Source organism: Falco naumanni, chromosome 17 (genome assembly GCF_017639655.2).
Source record: "Falco naumanni isolate bFalNau1 chromosome 17, bFalNau1.pat, whole genome shotgun sequence".
NCBI classification, from domain to species: domain Eukaryota; kingdom Metazoa; phylum Chordata; class Aves; order Falconiformes; family Falconidae; genus Falco; species Falco naumanni.
The window spans coordinates 1,200,871-1,217,569 of record NC_054070.1 but is presented as its reverse complement, the minus strand read 5'-3'; the positions used below and the strand labels follow the sequence as shown (position 1 = coordinate 1,217,569).

Below are 16,699 nucleotides of genomic sequence, written 5' to 3'. Positions count from 1 at the left end.
CCGGCTGCCCGCGAGGCGTCCCCTCCCGTTGCTAGGCGCCGGGGGAAGTCCCGCCCCCTCCCGCTCCGTGTCTGCGAGGGGCGGCCTCAGCCCCGGGCTCGGCAGCGCCGCGGCGGGTAATTAGCGCTGAGGGGGCGTAATTAGCGCGGGGGCAGCAGCGAGGCTGGGGGAGGCTGGTCGTGGCGGGGCTCTGGGAGGCCGTTGCGCCCTGGGGCGGGGGGAGCGGGTAGGCCGGGCCAGGTCCTGGGGGGCCCAGAGGCCGGGCCGGGGGGTCGGGCCGGGTCGGGTCCTTGGGAGGGGGGGACTCCGTCTGGGAAGGGGGGGTCAGGCCTCTCCTCCGTGGGGAGGGTCAGGCGAGGGGAGGGGTTAGGTACTCCCTTGGGGGGGGGGTCAGGCCGTGGTGGTGGTAGTAAGTGTGCCCGGGGGGGGTAGTTAAGGCGGGGGGGGGGGGGGGGGGGGGAGTAGTTAAGGCGGGGGGGGGGGGGGGGGGGGGGAGTAGTTAAGGCGGGGGGGTGTTCCCCCCCTTAGGGGTGAGTGGGTAGGACTGGCAGGGGTATATGAGCCAGGTCCCCGCTGTCCCCCTTGGGGTAGGCCCAGGGGGGTCCCTGTCCGCAGAGGAGGAGGTAGGAAAGCTGGTCCCAGCCTTGGGGGTGTCAGGGGTGTCCCTGTAGCAGGGAGTATCCCCCCCCCCCCCCCCCCCCCCCCCGCCCCGGGGCAGCTTCGGAGGTTTCCCCTCCCCAGGAAGGGAGAGCGGGATGCTGCTGGGGTGGGACAAGGGTCCCAGCCTGCTGGAGGGACAGGGCACTGGGGGTTTCCCAGTCTGAGGCACCCGGGGGTGCATGGCCCAGCAGAGCAGCAGGTGTCCCTGTCTGTGAAGGGACAGTATTTCACCCCAAAGGGACAAGGGTTGTCTCGGGGTGGGTGTTCCAGTCCTGTTAAGGATGTGGAGCCTGGGGGTGGACCGGGAGGGTTTATTGAACTCAACTGGGGATTGAGGGGATGGGACTGATTGCAAAGGGTGGGATTTGCGTCTCCTCCTCCAGCTGGGCGTGAGAGCAGCTCCAGGAACAGGCTCAGCCGCTCTGCAACTCAGGTTATCACATCAGGATAACAACCTGAAACCCAGGTTAATTCTCCTTAGCCAAAAACATTCTCAGTATTAAGTGCTATTTTTCAAAATCCGCTTTTGCCAGCAATAAAATCCAGTCTCTTAGAGTTTCAGCATAATGCAAAGAGCATCGCGACTGAAGAGGGAGCTCTCTCTCTTGACCACAGAGCCTCCTCCGGGCATCACCTGCTGGCAAAATGAAAACCAGCTGGATAACCTACGAGCACGTACGTACTTCTCTGGTGGGACTTTGCTATTAGTAAGGGGTGAGTTTGCTGCTAGGTCTGGATTCACTGGGTGGCATGTGCTTTATAGATTGGCTGGAAGTGTGGAATTTTATGAAAACGCTTAAGGTTGTTTTTTTTTTTTCTTTAAGCATAGTTTGGCCTGTGTGTCAATCTGCCTACAGTTTTGATTGCTGTGGGTGGAACTGGTCTCAGATAAGATTACATTGGGTTTTTTTATTCCTGGATCTGAGCAGTGTTAGGAGTTCTGTAACTGCAGTAGTTATGTGGAGACTGTTGGACAAATTCAAGTGATTTTGAGTGTAATGCTTATGTTTTAATCTTGCTTTTAAAGAAATTTTAGGAGCTGCAGACACACCATATGAGAAAGGAATATTCAACCTGGAAATAATTGTTCCTGAAAGGTAAGTGGGCAACGACATCTAGCGAAGTAGCTGGTGTAGTACTTCTTTCAAATGCAAGTTAAGTGATGTAAGATATTTGCTCCAAGTTGCTACCGCTTTGGTCTTTCCTTTAGCCTCCCAACAAAGAACATGGTTGGTTAGGCGAGACCCTTCATTTAAGGATGTAATTGTTATTTCCTTTGGCTGATACACTTAGGATGTACTAAGGTGTGTGATTAACAACCTAAAAGCACCATGACAATATCTCTACCTTATCATATTGTGTGAAAGCTTTCTGGAAAGGAGCTCATTCATGAGTAGGAAGCTTCCTATCACTTTTCCTTCTTTGGGGAAAGCTACCCAGGAGAGTGCTAGTTGCACACAGCTGAAAGCATCAAAGGGAGAGCAATGCCTCCTCCAAAAATCTGTGGGGGAGGGTATCACTTAGTAAATGGCTAGGAGCAGGAAATGATGGTGTTGCTCGAGTGATGAAGCAACTGGCATGCAAATATAGAAATAACTGTATGTTTCTTAACACTTATCCCTTAAAGGTACCCATTTGAGCCCCCAAAGATTTGCTTTCTGACCCCTATCTATCATCCTAACATTGACTCCGCTGGAAGGATTTGTCTGGATGTTCTTAAATTACCACCAAAGGTAAGATAGTGCTACTTGGGCATAGGTAAGTGAGCCTGGAGAGGATAATGAACTCCTTATCCTTTTCTTGTAAAAGCCTTATTGAATGTCTGTTTGCTACTGACTTATTTACACAGGAGCACAGGAGTAAAGTTTTTGAGCGGCATCTCCTTTGTTTAGAGACTAGAACATGACCTTCTTTGTTCCATATAAGTTTCCAGGGTTTTAAGGATTGGAGTCAAAGGCATTAGGTGGCCCTCTGAAAATGGGCTACCCCAAACCTGACCCAGCAGAGCTGTGCAGGACACAGCCTGTGGCTGCCAGCCTGGCTTTCTTGGAGAGGCCACAGCCTGTGTGTTGAGAATGGGCCTGGTGTTTTCCGAGAAGGATTAAGTGCTGCAAGCCCTGAAGCAGCTTTTGGGCAGGTCGGGTTTAAATGCTGAGTCCCAAGGTTTCCCTAGGCAGCCTGTGGGCAGGTTTCTTTCTGCTTAACTGCTTCTTTCACCTTGTTTCCTTGAAGGGTGCATGGAGACCTTCCTTGAACATCTCCACACTGCTGACCTCCATACAGCTGCTGATGGCAGAGCCCAACCCCGATGACCCTCTCATGGCAGACATAGTACGTGAGCTCCTCTTCCTCTCCGGTGGCCACGGGTGCAGACCGGGAAGGCACGGTGCATTTGATTTAGGCTGTGCTGCCACTTCACTCGCTCCGGATTCACGTGCTAGCATGTCACATAGCAGCATGGCTTGACCTGGCCTGCATTCCCCTGAAGCAGCTGGGGCACGGGGCACAGGGTTTATGCCAGCAGTGAAAAAGAGATGGTAAAGGTCTTGTCCTCCAGCCTGCCAGTGCAAACGGCAGTGTGCATTCTTCAAGTAAAATGAACTTTATGCTTCATGCCACATGCTTGTAGTGGTTTCGGTCTGGTTCTAGGAGTCCTAAAGCCAGACCTTAGTCCTGGCCTTTTGGTGTGATGTTTGTATTAAATCAAATCTCTGTCTTTGTCTTGCTCATTACATTTAGTCCTCGGAGTACAAGTACAACAAGCAGCTGTTCTTGCTAAATGCCAAAGAGTGGACCGAGAAATACGCAAGCCAGCAAACAAGGGTAAGAAACACGCTCTGCTTGCTCAGCTGAGTGTGGCTCAGTCTTTCTTGTCTCAGTTTGTCTTTTGCAATTACTTTGTGCAGCTGTCTTTGGCAGCGTTCCTTCTTTCCTCCCCTTCTGTTCTGTGTTTCGGAAGTTTATTTAATTTTGTTGTACGTCAAGATCATTAGATTCACTCTTTCCAAATAAATGTGTTCATTCACAAATAACAGCAGTGCTTTCCAAGAGGAAGGAAGGATGAGTAAGGCTAAAGCCTGATAAGGCCCTTCCCCAGGGTCCTCAGCCCAGTTCCTGCAGACTCCGTGTTCGGCTGTGGCTGCGCCTCGTGCTCAGCTATGCCTGTTCTCCACCTGCTCGTCCCCTCACAGACTGGTGTCCCTAATCCCTGGTGCAGCACAGCCTCCCTGCCACCACCCTGCCTCTCCTGCCGCCGTTCTGCACCCTGCCTTCCCTCACAGATTAGTCACATAAAAATAAACCACACTTAAGCAGATCAAATCCTGTTCCCAAAAAAGTAGTTGTGTGTGGGCCTTCTCCCTTACCTGGGAACTTTCCCTCCCTGCGCCCGATCTGGGCATCGTACTTGCCGAGAGGGGGACGTCTTCTCCCTGGAAGCCCCCCGAGCGGTGCTCACTAATCCAGCTCTGAACAGGTTTGCAGGGTAATTGTGTGGGTTGTTAGAAGGGCACAGGGTGAAGAGACCTTTGCAGCAACACGCTTAGCCCCAGAGCAACCTGCCTCGTACATGTGTGTGATACCTGCAGGCTCAGTCGTCATCCTGCTCTCCTGTCATTCCCCCTTCCTAAAATTTCCAGCGGTGGGAGCAGGGTAATTAAGGGTCTCTGCATAAAAGCTGGAGGCACAGTCAGTTCTGATCTTTGTGGGGTGCTGGGAGCCGAGGTGTGCCCACGCAGAGCTGGCAATGCACAGCGGTGCCACTGGCTGTAAAACTAAATTATTCACACCTGTTACTTTTATTTCTTGTGTTATCACAGGCCTCCAAGCCTTTGGAAGAGAAAGTGAATCAAAGCGAAACAAGTTTCGCCAATGAAGCCACTGTGCGGAAAAGAAAAGGGAGCAGTATCAGCAAGAAGGAGAAGAAATCTTGCCTAGATTCCTGAGCAGTTTTTGTTCAGGTGTAGCTGCAGCAGGCTTTGGTTTTCTCTTTCCTAGGGCTTTTTTTGTGAAAAGTTCTATTATATGAATTAAAGCTTTATATTTTATTTACACATATACTTTCCTGGTTTGTCGTGTGGAGCTTTGGAATACTCTGAAGAAAAGGAAAATTAGAAGTACCGATTCAGCTTCCCATTTCCAGCTTTCTCTTGGAGAAGCAGGAACAGCACCGAGTGTTTTGGGTTCTGATCTCACTGCCCCAGCCTCAGAACAGACACATCGCAACCAGCCTGTGGAAATCCTCTCGTAAAGGCTTAGTTTTCTGTGTAAGGTCAAGGCTGCTAAAGGCTAAGGCATTAGACCTCGAGGCTCCAGCCCCCTAGAGCGGGCTGTTAGATTCCAGCGGTGGCACGGGCTGTGTCCCCGCTCTGTCGCGTCGCCAGGAGGTGGCCAGAGACGCGCCAGCCGGGAGGGGTGAAGGAAAGCCCAAAGGGAGCCTGCAGGAGTCAGGGCGGCGGTGAGCGGGGCCAGAAGCCCGAGATGAGGATTTTCGGTGCTGCAGCAGCTCGGGAGGTGTGCAGGGGCAGGACTGTCACCGGAACCCTTTGATTTTTGTGAAGACCGATGGCAGATCACAGCAGGAGCAACTCTGAGGCTCAGCCCCCTGCTCTGCCTGGTTGCCTGCAAAGAATGTGACCTATGCCCCATCCCTGCTCCAAGAAAAACCAGCTAGGCCCACCCTCGGGCGCAGGCTGGAGCAGAGACAGGACGCGGCAGGGCTCCTGCCTGCCTGGGGAAGGCAGCACGCTGAACTAGGGACGCCAGGAAAGGGAACGTCCTTGCCTGTTGCTGCTTCCAAAGCCCTTGGCTTGTCTCCAACACGCTTCGTCCCACTCAGTCGAAGTTGTAATAGAGGCAAAAAGCAAAGAACATGGCGAAGATCTGCAAGGACAGGAGACGGGGAGCAGGTTAGCCCCTGCGGCAGGGCCACCTGGCTGCGGCTGCTTCCTGAAATCAGAGCCCGAAGCCCGAAGGATGGTTGTCCTCTGCTCCTGGGCTGGCCAGGCATTGATCCTGTGCCCCACTGAGGGGCTGCACAGGAACGGGACGGTGAGAGAGGCCCCTCTGAGCGTGCTGGGGTCCGCACGCTGGGCAGCACACCCCTCCAGGGCACGCAGGAGTGGGGTACATCCTCCCCATCCTTTAACCCAACTCACCCACAGCAGGAGTTGGCTTCACACCCCGAGACAGAGCCACAGTGTGTGTACCCGCTTTCTGGGTGTGACAGTGACAGCTGGAGGCGCGGGAGGGTCAGCCCGAGCCTGTCTGTGGTCCCTTCACCCACAAAGGGAGCCCACGTGAGGTGAGCCCGCAGCCCCCGCTGTCCCCTTCGGCCCTGCGCCGTACCTCGATGCCCAGCACAGCCAAGCTGCAAGTCCCAGGGACAGAGATGTACTTCTGCAAGGTCCTGGCGAAGGTGGCGAAGCAGCCCTGAGGGAGGGAGATGCTGGAGGGGCTCATCGCGCTCCCCAGGGCTGCAAGGAGCTCAGAGGATGGCCGAGGTTGGGGACACTGTGGCGGGGCAGGATGAGATGGGGACTTGGGAGAGTCACTGGGCTGCAGAACCGTGGGCAGGCAGTGTCCCCGGCTCCTGCCCTCGATGCTTGGGGCAGAGGGTGCTGCTGCCCCAGCGGCCTGGGAAGCGCTGGGGACGGGGCAGGGACGTGGTAGCGTCGTGTCCTACCTGCTCATGGATGTAGCCGGGGCTCCTCTCCTGGCACTGCTCCCAGCCCAGCAGCTCACCCGTCTGCAGGACCCCATCCCGGGTGCAGCACGCCTGCGGCCAGGGCGTCCCTGGGTGCAGCTCCTGGAAGCGGGAGCCGTTCCCAAAGTCTTCGGGTCCTAAAACGCCACAACACGAGAACTAAAACAGAAGGGAAACACCATCAACACGCTGTCAAATTGGAGGGGGCGTTGCTTGAGGAGGTGTCGGAGGGAGGGGAACAGCCCAACACCAGCCCAGCACGCAGCTCGGTGTCTGCCTGGGGTCCACGAGCCCCCTGCCTGCATTCGGGGGCACCCTCAGCAGGTCCTGTGAGTGCTCCAGACCCTCCACAGCCCCCCAGGAGCCTTCTGGCTGCTCACCGTGACCATGAGGGTGTTCCAGGCGGTGGAGAAGACCTCAGCACTCTCGTCCCCACGGTAGTTTCTCTGCAGCTCAGAGAGGAAGAGTTCCGGCCGGATCTGTGAGATTGTTGCCATCAATGAGTGCTGGGGAACCGGTACCAGGGACGGGGCCGTGGGGGCCGTGCACTCCCCCTAACCTACCCCTGCCCCGCACCACGCTGGCCAGGATGCCAGTTCTCTTCAAGGGGAAGTGGGGACCCACCCACCCACCCAATTCTGGGCTGGCATCAGGGTGCTGGTGATGAAGGTGAGGGTGAGAAAGGACACCCCTGCACCAGTCCCAGTCCCCTGGGGGTCTCAGGGCTGTGACCCATGGCATGACAGAGGGAGGACAGGGGTTGGCACAGTGTCAGGGCGCGGGGACGGTACCTGTTTCCAGTGCAGCAGGAAAAGAACAGCCCCCACAAGCTGCGTGATGAAGACAAGGCTCACGAGGATGAAGAACTGGAAGGCAACAGGATGGAGTTGGAGATCAGCCCGACCCCATGGGCAGCTCATTCTGCCTGTTCCTCCCCTCCTCTGCAGCCAGCCCTGCCTGTGCCCTGTGCCCCTGAGACTGGGGGGGACACAGGGGACGAGCACACGGCTCCTGGGGACGGGTGCCACAACTCTGAGCACCGCAGCTGCAAGGCAGAGGGTTAAAAACGAGCACTGGCTGCCGGGTCAAGGGGTGCCAAAGAATTGGGGTGTCGGTGTTCAGAAAGGGGTTTCTAGCTGCCGCCATCGGGGGAAAAAAGCTTGGAAATGCCGCATGGGACAAGACAAGTCGGTGGCTTCAGAGAGAAGTGACTCCACTCGGTGGCTTTATAAAATCCTCTGGGCCCTAAACTGAAAGACTCACAAGGTGGGGGGCTGGATCGGGGGGTGCACTGGGAGCTGACAGAGCCAGGATGGGGAACATGCGGCTTCTGGCTCCTCTGGGGACACCCTGCACCCCCCACCAACCTCCACCTCCAGGCTCCCTGCATCCCACGAGCTCCTGCACCCCGCAGCCCCCTGCCCACCCGGCCCCCTGCCTCCCACCGCTGCCTCCCCCCCCGCCTGCCCTCGCTCACCACCAGCAGCAGCGGGCGGCTCCGGCGCAGGGCCCCGCAGCACCCCAGGAAGCCCAGCAGCGAGAGGGCGATGCCCACGGCCAGCAGCAGGTAAGCACCAGCGCTCAGCACCGCCTTGGCAGCCACGATGTCCTGGAAACCAGCCGGGTCCACGGCCACCCAGAGCCCCACACCCGCCAGACATGTCCCCCCAGCCTGTGGGACATGCTGCGGTTATGGGGTGCGGGGACCATCCGCAGCCACCCCATGGGGACCGGGGACGCTCTAACCTCTGCTGGGGTCCCCTCCCTGCTGTCACCCACCCCCTGAGCTGGAACTGTCACCCCCCTGGGGACAGGTCCCCTCCATCCTGACAGCCCTGGGCAGACTCACAAACACCAGCACGTTGAAGATGAACATCAGATACTTCATGCAGCTCAAGACGCCCATGGGGACACTGTGGTGGGGACACCGTGGTGGGGACACCGACCGTCCCTGCGGAGGGGATACCAGAGCCCTGGTTGCAGCCAGTCCCGACCCTTCCCGCACCCCATGGCTCCGCTGGGACACGGGGCTGCCCCGTCACCTCCTGCTTCACCCCAAAAAGCCCAGAGCCCCGTGTCCCCTCTGAACTCACCCCACGGGTGACCGGGCGCCTCCGACCGGCACCGGCAGCGCCTATTTAACACCGGGAAGGCTGGAAAACCCCAGGCGCAGGCCAGCCCTCCCCCCAGCCTCGCCGCCCCCCAGAGACCCCTGCCAGCGGCGGGGGCATGAATGATTGATGGGGAACTGGATCCGCCATTGTGCCGGGTGGCGGCGGCGGCGGCGGGAGCCTCCAGCCCCGGCTGCCGTTACCGGAGGTAATTAAACCTCCGGAGAGGGAAAGAGGAGCCGGACCCGACAGGCCGAGGGTGACCTCGGCCATCAATTATTGCTGCAGACACGTGCTCTGCGGGCTGGCAGCGGCTGGGGAAGCCCTCGACAGCCTCCCGTGGGGTCGGTGCCGGGGGGGCTGGTGGCTGCAGGGGACGGAGGGCCCGGTGAGGCGGGCGAGGCCCTGCGTCCCCCGCCCCAGCCTGGGCACCCTGCGGGGCAGCAGGGCTGCGGTGTCACCCTAAGGGTGGCACAGGCCTCCCGCCCCGCGGGGCCTGCCCCCGCCTCCTGGGACGGCCTTGGGGCGCAGAAGCTCCCCCGGTTCCCCCCCCCCCGCTCCCCTGCGGTTCCCCCCCCAGGCCCGTCCGCCGCCATCACGGGACTCCCGGAGCTGGCACTGCCGGCGCAAGGCCGCGCCCCGCCCCCAGGGGGCAGCCGAGGGCGCGGCCAGAGAGACGCCCGGCCGGGCTAGAGCGCCTCCCGCTGGCGCTCGCCCACTCGCAGCGGGAGGTGGGCGGGGCGAGGCACCGACAGACAGCTGCTTCCGCCAATTAGAAGGCGGGACACGCCGTTCCGCTCCGGGGGCGACGCTGCCGCGCGGGGCGAGACCTGGCGACCGGAAGCGGCTCGTTCCCTCAGCGTCGCTTCCGGTGCCGCCGCCGCCGCCGCCCTGCGCGGGATGTAGCGGCCGGTGAGTGCGGGTGGGGGGGGCCGTGGCCGCCGGCGGCGGAAGGGGAGCAGCGCCCGGCCCCTGGCTCAGCCCCGCTGGTGGGGGGGGGGAGACAGCGCCCGGCCCAGCCCCGCCGGTGCCCCGGAGGGGACCCGGGCCCGTCGGTTCCGGCCGGCGGGGAGGGCACGGCCTGGGGCGGGGTGCGCGGCCGTGGGGTCCCGGTGACTCTGTTCTTTCTCCTCCCTCCCCAGCGCGGCGGCACAAGGACGCGGAGGGACCTGCCCCGGCCACCGGCACCGACCGCGCCGCCCCCATGGCGTCCCGCAAGGCCTCCGCCGCCGGGCAGGGCAACGGGCTGGCCACTGCCGGCCGGGAGAGGGCCCACCTGGAGCTGGCCGAGCTGGGGCCGCTGCTGGAGGAGAAGGGGGACCAAGGCGCCGCCGGCCCAGCCAGCGTAAGCCCCCCTTCCCCGGGGGCGGGCGGGTGGGGGGTCCGCGGCTGGGCCCGCTCTTCCCGGCTTAGGCTCTCCGCGCCGGCCCGGCGGATTAACCCTGGAATTTGCCCGTTATCCCGTTACAGCCTGAAGGATGCCGCTGGCCGGCTGTGTTTCGCAGAGCCCCGAGGCTAGTCATCACTTTATGTCACCGCCGAGAGGCTGTGGGGTGTCTCGATACTCGAGCGGTGGGGGCTGGACGCTCTGTGCTCGCAGCTGGCCCCAAAGCTGGGCCTGGTGCACAGGCACGGCTCCGTGGTAGCCCCTGGTGCAGTGAGGGTAACCGAGAGGCTGTGCTGGGAGTGACACGGGGGTGCTGCCGGTCACCCAGCTGTTCCAAGGCCCCTGGAGCTGGAAATGACCTTCCCAAACCCACTGATGGCAGGGGAGGCTGGAGAGCGCTGGGCTGGAAGAGCATGCCCAGCCCGGGGGGGTGCTGGGGAGCTGCTGCCTCTGCTCAGCCTTGGTCTCACGGCTGGGGCAGAGGGACGGCTTTCCTGGCTGGGCCAAGTGGCTGTTCCAGCCTTGGCTGTAGGGGTGAAAATCCCCCATCGTAATCCCACCTTTCAGCAAGGATAAATCTGGGATTAGCCTGCCCGAGATGGTTAGGACAGTAGCATGTTGCGTAAGTGGCGGTGACCGGTGGGTCCTGCCTGTCCCCTCAGGAAGGGATGAAGCCCCAGGTGCTCTCGGAAGGGAATTGTTGCTCCCTGCACACTGTTCCTCTTCTCATGGGCAGGAATTATTTCCTCTCGGCCTTTCTCCCTCTAGGCTGAAGACCCGCCATGCCCAGCGGCCCGTGAGGAAGAGGAGGAGGTGGTCCGTGTGCTGACTCTGCCTCTGCAGGCTCATCATGCCATGGAGAAGATGGAAGAGTTTGTGTATAAGGTACAGGAGCCTATGGCGATCCCCCAGTCCCAATTTTAGAGTGTTAACAAGGCCCAGACACCCCAAACCCAGGGCTGAAGGTGCTGGGCAGGGGCTGGGGTGCATTGCTCTGTCTGGATGAAGCTCCCGAGGTTCCGTGCAGCTCTGCCAGCAGTCTGCTCAGCTTGCCTGGGCCTGCTCCCAGGAGCAGTGCAGGAAGGGGATGGTGGCAGCTGGGAAGTGCCCGTGGGGGTGAGGGTTGTACCTGGCCATGTCAGACCAGCAGTGAGCTGGGGAGCAGGCCCAGTTTCTCTGCAGCCCTCGGACGGGGGCCGGGAGCAGTATGCACCATTGCTGGTTCCACCTGGTGCCTGTACTCACGGACACTTGGTAAGTGGTGGCATCCACTGAGGGCTGGCCTGACTCTGTTGCAGCTGGGGCTCCCTCTTGCCTGACGAAAATGGGAGTCCCCCACTGCAGGGAACAGTTGCTTCAGGTGTGGAAGGGCCTGAGGGCACAAATCACTTCTGACTCCCTGGGGAGATGCGTGGGGAGCGCTAAGCGGGATGTGGGTGGTTTAAGGGGTCTGGGTGCCTGATGATGTAAAAGCTGAACTTCCTCTCCCCGAGGAGCGTTCCAGGGCATTTTCAGCCCTTGAGCTTGTTTCACGTGTGACGTCAGGCTCCCAGGGCGAGTAAACGTGAGCCTTTGGGCTGGCTCAACGCTCTGGGGGCCACCAGCACAGCTTGGCCTGTTGCAGGTGTGGGAAGGGCGCTGGCGCGTGATCCCTTATGACGTGCTGCCCGACTGGCTGAAGGACAACGATTACCTCCTGCACGGACACAGGCCTCCCATGCCGTCCTTCCGAGCCTGCTTCAAGAGCATCTTCCGAATACACACAGAGACGGGCAACATCTGGACGCACTTGCTAGGTGATGGGGGCGGGGGGGAGTTGGCCACCCTGGGGCTGAAGGTGGGCTTGGGGGCTTTTCACAGCTGGGACTTGCTTGGTGCTGGAGGGCCTGAGAGCTGCCGGAGTTCCTTGGGTGAGGGGAGGACAGGGCGCTTCCCCACGGAGGGGCCTTGGGGCCGGGCTCGGCCGCTGGTTGTGGCTTTGCCGACGCTCCGCAAGAGCGGGGTGTGAGGAATGAGTCCTGGGCAAACCAGGAACGCCTCGGAGCTTTTTTTTCTCTGGAGCCCAGTGGCTCTTCAGCCCTTGCTCCAGCACCACTCATCTGCAGTAAGAGCCTCAGCTAACAGCCTACTGCCAGGCCAGCCCCAGGTGCAGCTCAGCACCTCCAGGTGCGCTGTGAGCAGGATACGTCCAGGGTCTGCTTGCAGAGCATAGCTCGGGCTGTGTTTCTCTTGGCTCTTTGCTGAATTCTTTCACTCTCCTGCCTGACTGCCCGTTTGGTGTGTTCCCTGCAGGTTTTGTTTTGTTCCTCTGCTTGGGGATCCTGACCATGCTGCGGCCCAACATGTATTTCATGGCTCCTCTCCAGGAGAAGGTGGTGTTCGGGATGTTCTTCCTGGGAGCGGTGCTGTGCCTCAGCTTCTCCTGGCTTTTCCACACGGTCTACTGTCACTCGGAGAAGGTCTCACGGACTTTTTCAAAGTGAGTCAGCACAAGCGCGGTTGTGTGGTCTCAGGAGGTTTTGAGTTCTCACAGCGCTTTGTTCCCACGTGCTTTATCCTTGGGGGGAGTGTTCACAGAGTCCAGCATGGAGCTAAGTGGGAACCACACCTGGGTCCTGGAGGGCTCTGCCCTCTGTCTGAGCACCTTAAATCTGCCGGCTCAGGTGGATGATCGAGGCACCAGCCCTGGGAACCTGCAGCTCCCAAGGGAGCAGCCTTTGTGCCCTCGCAGCAGTGAACTGAGGAGGGGGGTCTCTGTCTCACTGGGCAGCTGTGGGACACGGCAGTTTGGCAGTTCCCAGTTTACTGAATGCTTTCAAAAACCTGGTTTGGATCCAATTTGGACTGAAACCAAATTGAAAAAAAAAAAACAAAACAGGATTCCCGGCAAAGTGGAAAGGCTGGGCAGTGGCCAGTGCCTCTCCCCAGGGCTGGTGCACAGGCTGCTCTTAGAGTTCAGCTCGTATCAACCTTCGTGGCGCAGGCAGAGCAGCAGTGAGGCTTTAAGTAAGATCTTCCTCTTGCAAGTCAAAGGCATTTACTTGGGTGCTGCTTGCTGAGAAATCCTGCCGAGCTGCTTTGCACACACCCCAGAGATGCTGCAGGATCGTGTCTCCCAAACAAACTGCGCTGCCGTGCCCTCGACAAAGATGTCCTTGTGTACCGGGGAAGGCGCTTGCCGCGGCGCCGGTGGGGGGTAGCGCAAGCTGCTGCATTTTGGTGGTGAAATGGTTCCTGGATCGATAGATCGAAAGTACTTTGCGGTGGAGGAGAACAGTTAAATCCATACGCACGAGGGCTCGCGCCGCCACATCCTGTCATGGTGGGTTGAGTGCGCGGCCCCTCTCACATCGAGCCAGCTCCTGTTCACCTCTGCGCTCCTGCCGAGCTCTGGCGTGCCCTGCAGCCGCGTACATGCCAGGGCCCTTTCTCCTGTCCCACGTCACATCAATGAGACCTGAGCACGCCCCTCCTCCCCTCTCTGGGCACCCTGCTTCACCCGTGGGGCTGTGGCCGCCTGCCCGGCCGTGGTGGCTCCGTTCGGGTGCAGGTGGGCTGGAGGTCACTCGCACATAACCAAGAGGACACGAGGAGCAGGGTGGGTTTTGGGGCTCATGTGTGACTCTGTCATTGCACCCCGGCTGCAGGTTGGATTATTCAGGAATTGCACTGCTGATCATGGGGAGCTTTGTCCCGTGGCTCTACTACTCGTTCTACTGCTCCCCACAGCCAAGACTCATCTACCTCTCCATCGTCTGTGTCTTGGGCATCTCTGCCATCATCGTTGCTCAGTGGGACCGGTTTGCCACCCCCAAGCACAGGCAGACAAGAGCAGGTAGGAGTTCTCCCTCCTCACCTCGGGAGGGAGTTCGGGGGGGCTTCAGGGAGGTACTTTGGGGAGATCCCATCGTGGGATGGCTTTCCTTCCGGGAAGAGCCCTCAGCATCTGCAGAATTGATCCCCCCAGAGCACCACACTGCCCTTGCAGCAGCTCCTGGCAGGGAGAAGGTCTCCTTCCTCCTCTTGCTGTGCTGGGGTTTTAGATTCCCTGCGGAGCAGGGCCCGAGCTCTGCCTGGCATTCGGCAAGCCTGAAGTTTGGAGCCGAGAGACGCATTTAAAAATAGCCCTGTAAGCAGCGGCTGGGCGGCCTGGGGCTGTGCCACGTGAAGCAAGCTGCCTTCGCCGGGAAGCAGTTTGGCAGCATGAACCTGCAGCTCGGGCAGAGGAGGAAGAGATCCCCTCATCCGTCCCCTGCCCGTTACGTGCTGGCACGTCCCTGCCTTCCTGGAGGCTGCAGGGTGAGGCTGCCTCCGGCCACTCTGCACTCGCAGCCCGTCCTGCCCCCGCTGCAGCCTCTGCAGATGCGATCAGCCTCGGTGAGCACAGAGAAATGCCTCTGCCCGCCCTCGCCTCCGCTGGGGCTCCTGCAGCAAAATAGCTCTGGCAGCAGCATCCCAGCTACGTGAGGAGGGGTGACGCTGAGCTGGAGGCCGGGCAGCGCTGCTGGCACACGACCCATGAGACCCCCACCCCCCCTCAGAATGGGGCAGGGGACAGGGCAGGACTCCCAGCCCACTGCTCCCCCACGGCAGCACTGGTGGAGATGGCACCTCCTGGGGAGGGCTGCTGTCCCCCTGGTGCGAGGCAAGCTCCTGCGGCGAGTACAAGCTGTAGCTGCTCAGAGCTGCTGTCTCCCTGCAGTGCCGTTTGTTCCCTGCCAAACTCATTAGATGCCAGAGCTGAAAATTTCAGCGCTGCTCATTAGCACCTTCCTCTTGAGCTCTAAGCAGCTTCACTGAACAAATGACCAGCGAAGCCCCTCCTCGAAGGACCGGCTGAGGCAGCTGCGTCCCTCGCGCTGTGTGAGGCTTCGGTACCTTCGAAGGGCTGGCACCTTCCGAAAGGGCTGTTCCGGGAGCTGGGAGTGGGAGCTGTATGGAGAACGCTGGGTGAGCTCAGCCCGGTGCGTGCTGGGGGTTAGCGCTGCTTCTGACTAGGACATGAGCTTAGATCCCTCGTTTTGAGAAGGATAAATGCCATGAGGATTGGATAATCCAGGACTGAGTGAGGAAAAGCTGCTGGTGCCTCCAGCTTCCCTTTGGGCAGGACGAGGCTGCGAGGGCAGCTGGCAGGGAGCAGCAGCGCCCCGGCCGCCCCGCGCTGCCGTTTGCTCATCTCTCCTCTCTGCCGCAGGCGTCTTTCTGGGGCTGGGGCTGAGCGGCGTGGTGCCCACCATGCACTTCACCATCGCCGAAGGGTTTGTGAAAGCCACCACCGTCGGCCAGATGGGCTGGTTCTTCCTCATGGCCGTGATGTACATCACGGGCGCGGGGCTGTACGCTGCCCGCATCCCCGAGCGCTTCTTCCCGGGCAAGTTTGACATCTGGGTGAGTGCAGGGGTGAGGCGGTGAGCAGGACGCTTGGGCCGGGGGGGGGAGCAGTTGTGAGTTTGGGTAGTGGGGATGGAGGGTGCTGAGCTCTGAGATGAGGAGAAGGTGGCTGGGGGGGTCCTGGTGTGCCTCAGTGCCTGTGCTGGCAGCCAGACTTTGAGCGGCTGCTGCGGGCAGGTGGGGCAGGCTAAAGTACGGGGTGGAAACTGCTGCCTGGGAGCAATGAGAAGGAAAACAGCAGAGCTCAGAGGACAGTCCTGGGGCGGTGCAGAAGCAGCAAGGAGAGGCAGAGGCGTTTCTGGTGTTGTTTTGTCCCCTTTGGTCTGGTCTAAAAGGTGTTTTTGTTTCCCCGCAGTTTCAGTCGCATCAGATCTTCCACGTGCTCGTGGTGGCCGCGGCCTTTGTCCACTTCTACGGGGTGTCAAACCTGCAGGAGTTTCGCTACGGACTCGAAGGGGGGTGCACAGACGACTCTCTCCTCTGAGAGCGCCTGATTTTAGTACAAGCTTCCTAAGTGCTTTTTAAACTCTGTCTTTGCTAAAATCAAAGGAAGACTCAAAACTGTTTGGGGTTGTTGGTTTTGTGGTTTGTGGTTTGGTTTTTGTTTTTTTTTTTTAAAAAAAGAAAAAAAAAAAACCAGAAAAATTCTTTAGCAAAGTTACCGACCAAATCCTCACCCCCTTCCCCACGCACTTTGCTGGGGCTGAGGGGAGGCAGCTCGGGCCGTGGCAGCCTGCCCTGCCGCGCTCCCGCCTCCTCCAGACAGTGTTTTAGCCGCACTGGGGTCATCCAGCCTTCCCAGGCACGCCGAAAGCAATGGGTGCGGGTACCCCGCTCCCGGCACAGCCGAGCACACCCCCTTCCCGAGCTCACCGGAGCAAGCAGAGTCACGCACTACCAGGCCCAGGGCCAGAGAATTTTGCGTATCCCTTGGGACAGAGCTGCCTTGCTGGGGGGAGCTCCGCAGCCCCCGGTGCTGCTGCCCAGGGCACAGGCACAGATTCACGTAACTTAAGTTTTAATTGTCTTTTTTTTTTTCGTTTGTTTTGTTTTGTTGTTTTCCTTGACAAAGTAATGTAAACATAAATGAGAGAATATTTAATATTTAATACTAAGCTTTAAAAAGACTTGCTGCCACCGCAGTGTACTCGGCTCCCTCGCTGTCTGTGGTAGTGAGGAAGGACAGTGTTTTAGGGGAATGTAGAGCTGCTGTAGCTGATTGAAATAAAAAGGTCAATAGTTCAGTGTCGTGCTGGTGGTGTCTGTCTCATTTTTTGGGGTGGGCATAGAGAAGCAGCTGCTCAGGGTGGGGGCTGCTTCTGGAGGGAGAGGGGGCTCTGAGCACCCCCCAGGAGCGTGTTCCCTCAAAGCTGAGCAGCAGCAGCACCCATGCAGGGCAGTGTGACCAGGCAGCGAGCCTGGACAGCCCCAACAGCTGAAATAAAA

At 59.5% G+C, this 16,699-nt stretch overlaps 3 protein-coding genes across 5 annotated transcripts; 2 read left to right on the top strand and 1 right to left on the bottom strand.

Annotated features, from left to right (window-relative positions):
* Positions 1–47: 47 nt before the first annotated feature.
* Positions 48–4,719, top strand: UBE2T (ubiquitin conjugating enzyme E2 T). 3 transcript variants are annotated; one of them, XM_040617018.1, is made up of 8 exons: positions 64–116; positions 1,044–1,126; positions 1,207–1,335; positions 1,688–1,757; positions 2,288–2,393; positions 2,893–2,991; positions 3,400–3,483; positions 4,479–4,719. In XM_040617018.1, exons 3-8 carry the CDS (start codon positions 1,227–1,229, stop codon positions 4,602–4,604), a joined length of 594 nt encoding a protein of 197 aa, XP_040472952.1. In that variant the 5' UTR covers positions 64–116; positions 1,044–1,126; positions 1,207–1,226; the 3' UTR covers positions 4,605–4,719. The 3 variants fall into 3 exon arrangements, with proteins under 3 accessions (XP_040472950.1, XP_040472951.1, XP_040472952.1); XM_040617016.1 differs by lacking the exon at positions 1,044–1,126 and having other exon boundaries at positions 48–116; positions 1,194–1,335; XM_040617017.1 differs by lacking the exon at positions 1,044–1,126 and having other exon boundaries at positions 62–116; positions 1,215–1,335.
* Positions 4,720–5,448: 729 nt separating this feature from the next.
* Positions 5,449–8,971, bottom strand: LOC121098723 (tetraspanin-18-like). Its single transcript, XM_040617015.1, has 7 exons — positions 8,214–8,971; positions 7,842–8,036; positions 7,156–7,230; positions 6,745–6,843; positions 6,344–6,523; positions 6,007–6,090; positions 5,449–5,541 (listed from the first exon to the last, which is right to left on the bottom strand). Exons 1-7 carry the CDS (start codon positions 8,268–8,270, stop codon positions 5,494–5,496), a joined length of 738 nt encoding a protein of 245 aa, XP_040472949.1. The 5' UTR covers positions 8,271–8,971; the 3' UTR covers positions 5,449–5,493.
* Positions 8,972–9,293: 322 nt separating this feature from the next.
* Positions 9,294–16,495, top strand: ADIPOR1 (adiponectin receptor 1). The gene is made up of 8 exons (XM_040616475.1): positions 9,294–9,387; positions 9,618–9,820; positions 10,631–10,747; positions 11,487–11,658; positions 12,155–12,341; positions 13,510–13,697; positions 15,057–15,250; positions 15,609–16,495. Exons 2-8 carry the CDS (start codon positions 9,680–9,682, stop codon positions 15,735–15,737), a joined length of 1,128 nt encoding a protein of 375 aa, XP_040472409.1. The 5' UTR covers positions 9,294–9,387; positions 9,618–9,679; the 3' UTR covers positions 15,738–16,495.
* Positions 16,496–16,699: the final 204 nt, after the last annotated feature.

Excerpts from the sequence above, each read along its gene's own strand:
- LOC121098723 (XM_040617015.1), bottom strand. The coding sequence starts at position 8,270 with ATGGGCGTCTTGAGCTGCATGAAGTATCTGATGTTCATCTTCAACGTG. Across the intron at positions 8,037-8,213 it reads TCTTCAACGTGCTGGTGTTT|GCTGGGGGGACATGTCTGGC; the intron begins GTGAGTCTGCCC and ends CATGTCCCACAG. Across the intron at positions 6,524-6,744 it reads GGAACACCCTCATGGTCACG|TTCTCGTGTTGTGGCGTTTT; the intron begins GTGAGCAGCCAG and ends CTTCTGTTTTAG.
- UBE2T (XM_040617016.1), top strand. The coding sequence starts at position 1,227 with ATGCAAAGAGCATCGCGACTGAAGAGGGAGCTCTCTCTCTTGACCACA. Across the intron at positions 2,992-3,399 it reads ACCCTCTCATGGCAGACATA|TCCTCGGAGTACAAGTACAA; the intron begins GTACGTGAGCTC and ends CATTACATTTAG. Across the intron at positions 3,484-4,478 it reads ACGCAAGCCAGCAAACAAGG|GCCTCCAAGCCTTTGGAAGA; the intron begins GTAAGAAACACG and ends GTGTTATCACAG.
- ADIPOR1 (XM_040616475.1), top strand. The coding sequence starts at position 9,680 with ATGGCGTCCCGCAAGGCCTCCGCCGCCGGGCAGGGCAACGGGCTGGCC. Across the intron at positions 10,748-11,486 it reads TGGAAGAGTTTGTGTATAAG|GTGTGGGAAGGGCGCTGGCG; the intron begins GTACAGGAGCCT and ends GGCCTGTTGCAG. Across the intron at positions 13,698-15,056 it reads GCACAGGCAGACAAGAGCAG|GCGTCTTTCTGGGGCTGGGG; the intron begins GTAGGAGTTCTC and ends TCTCTGCCGCAG.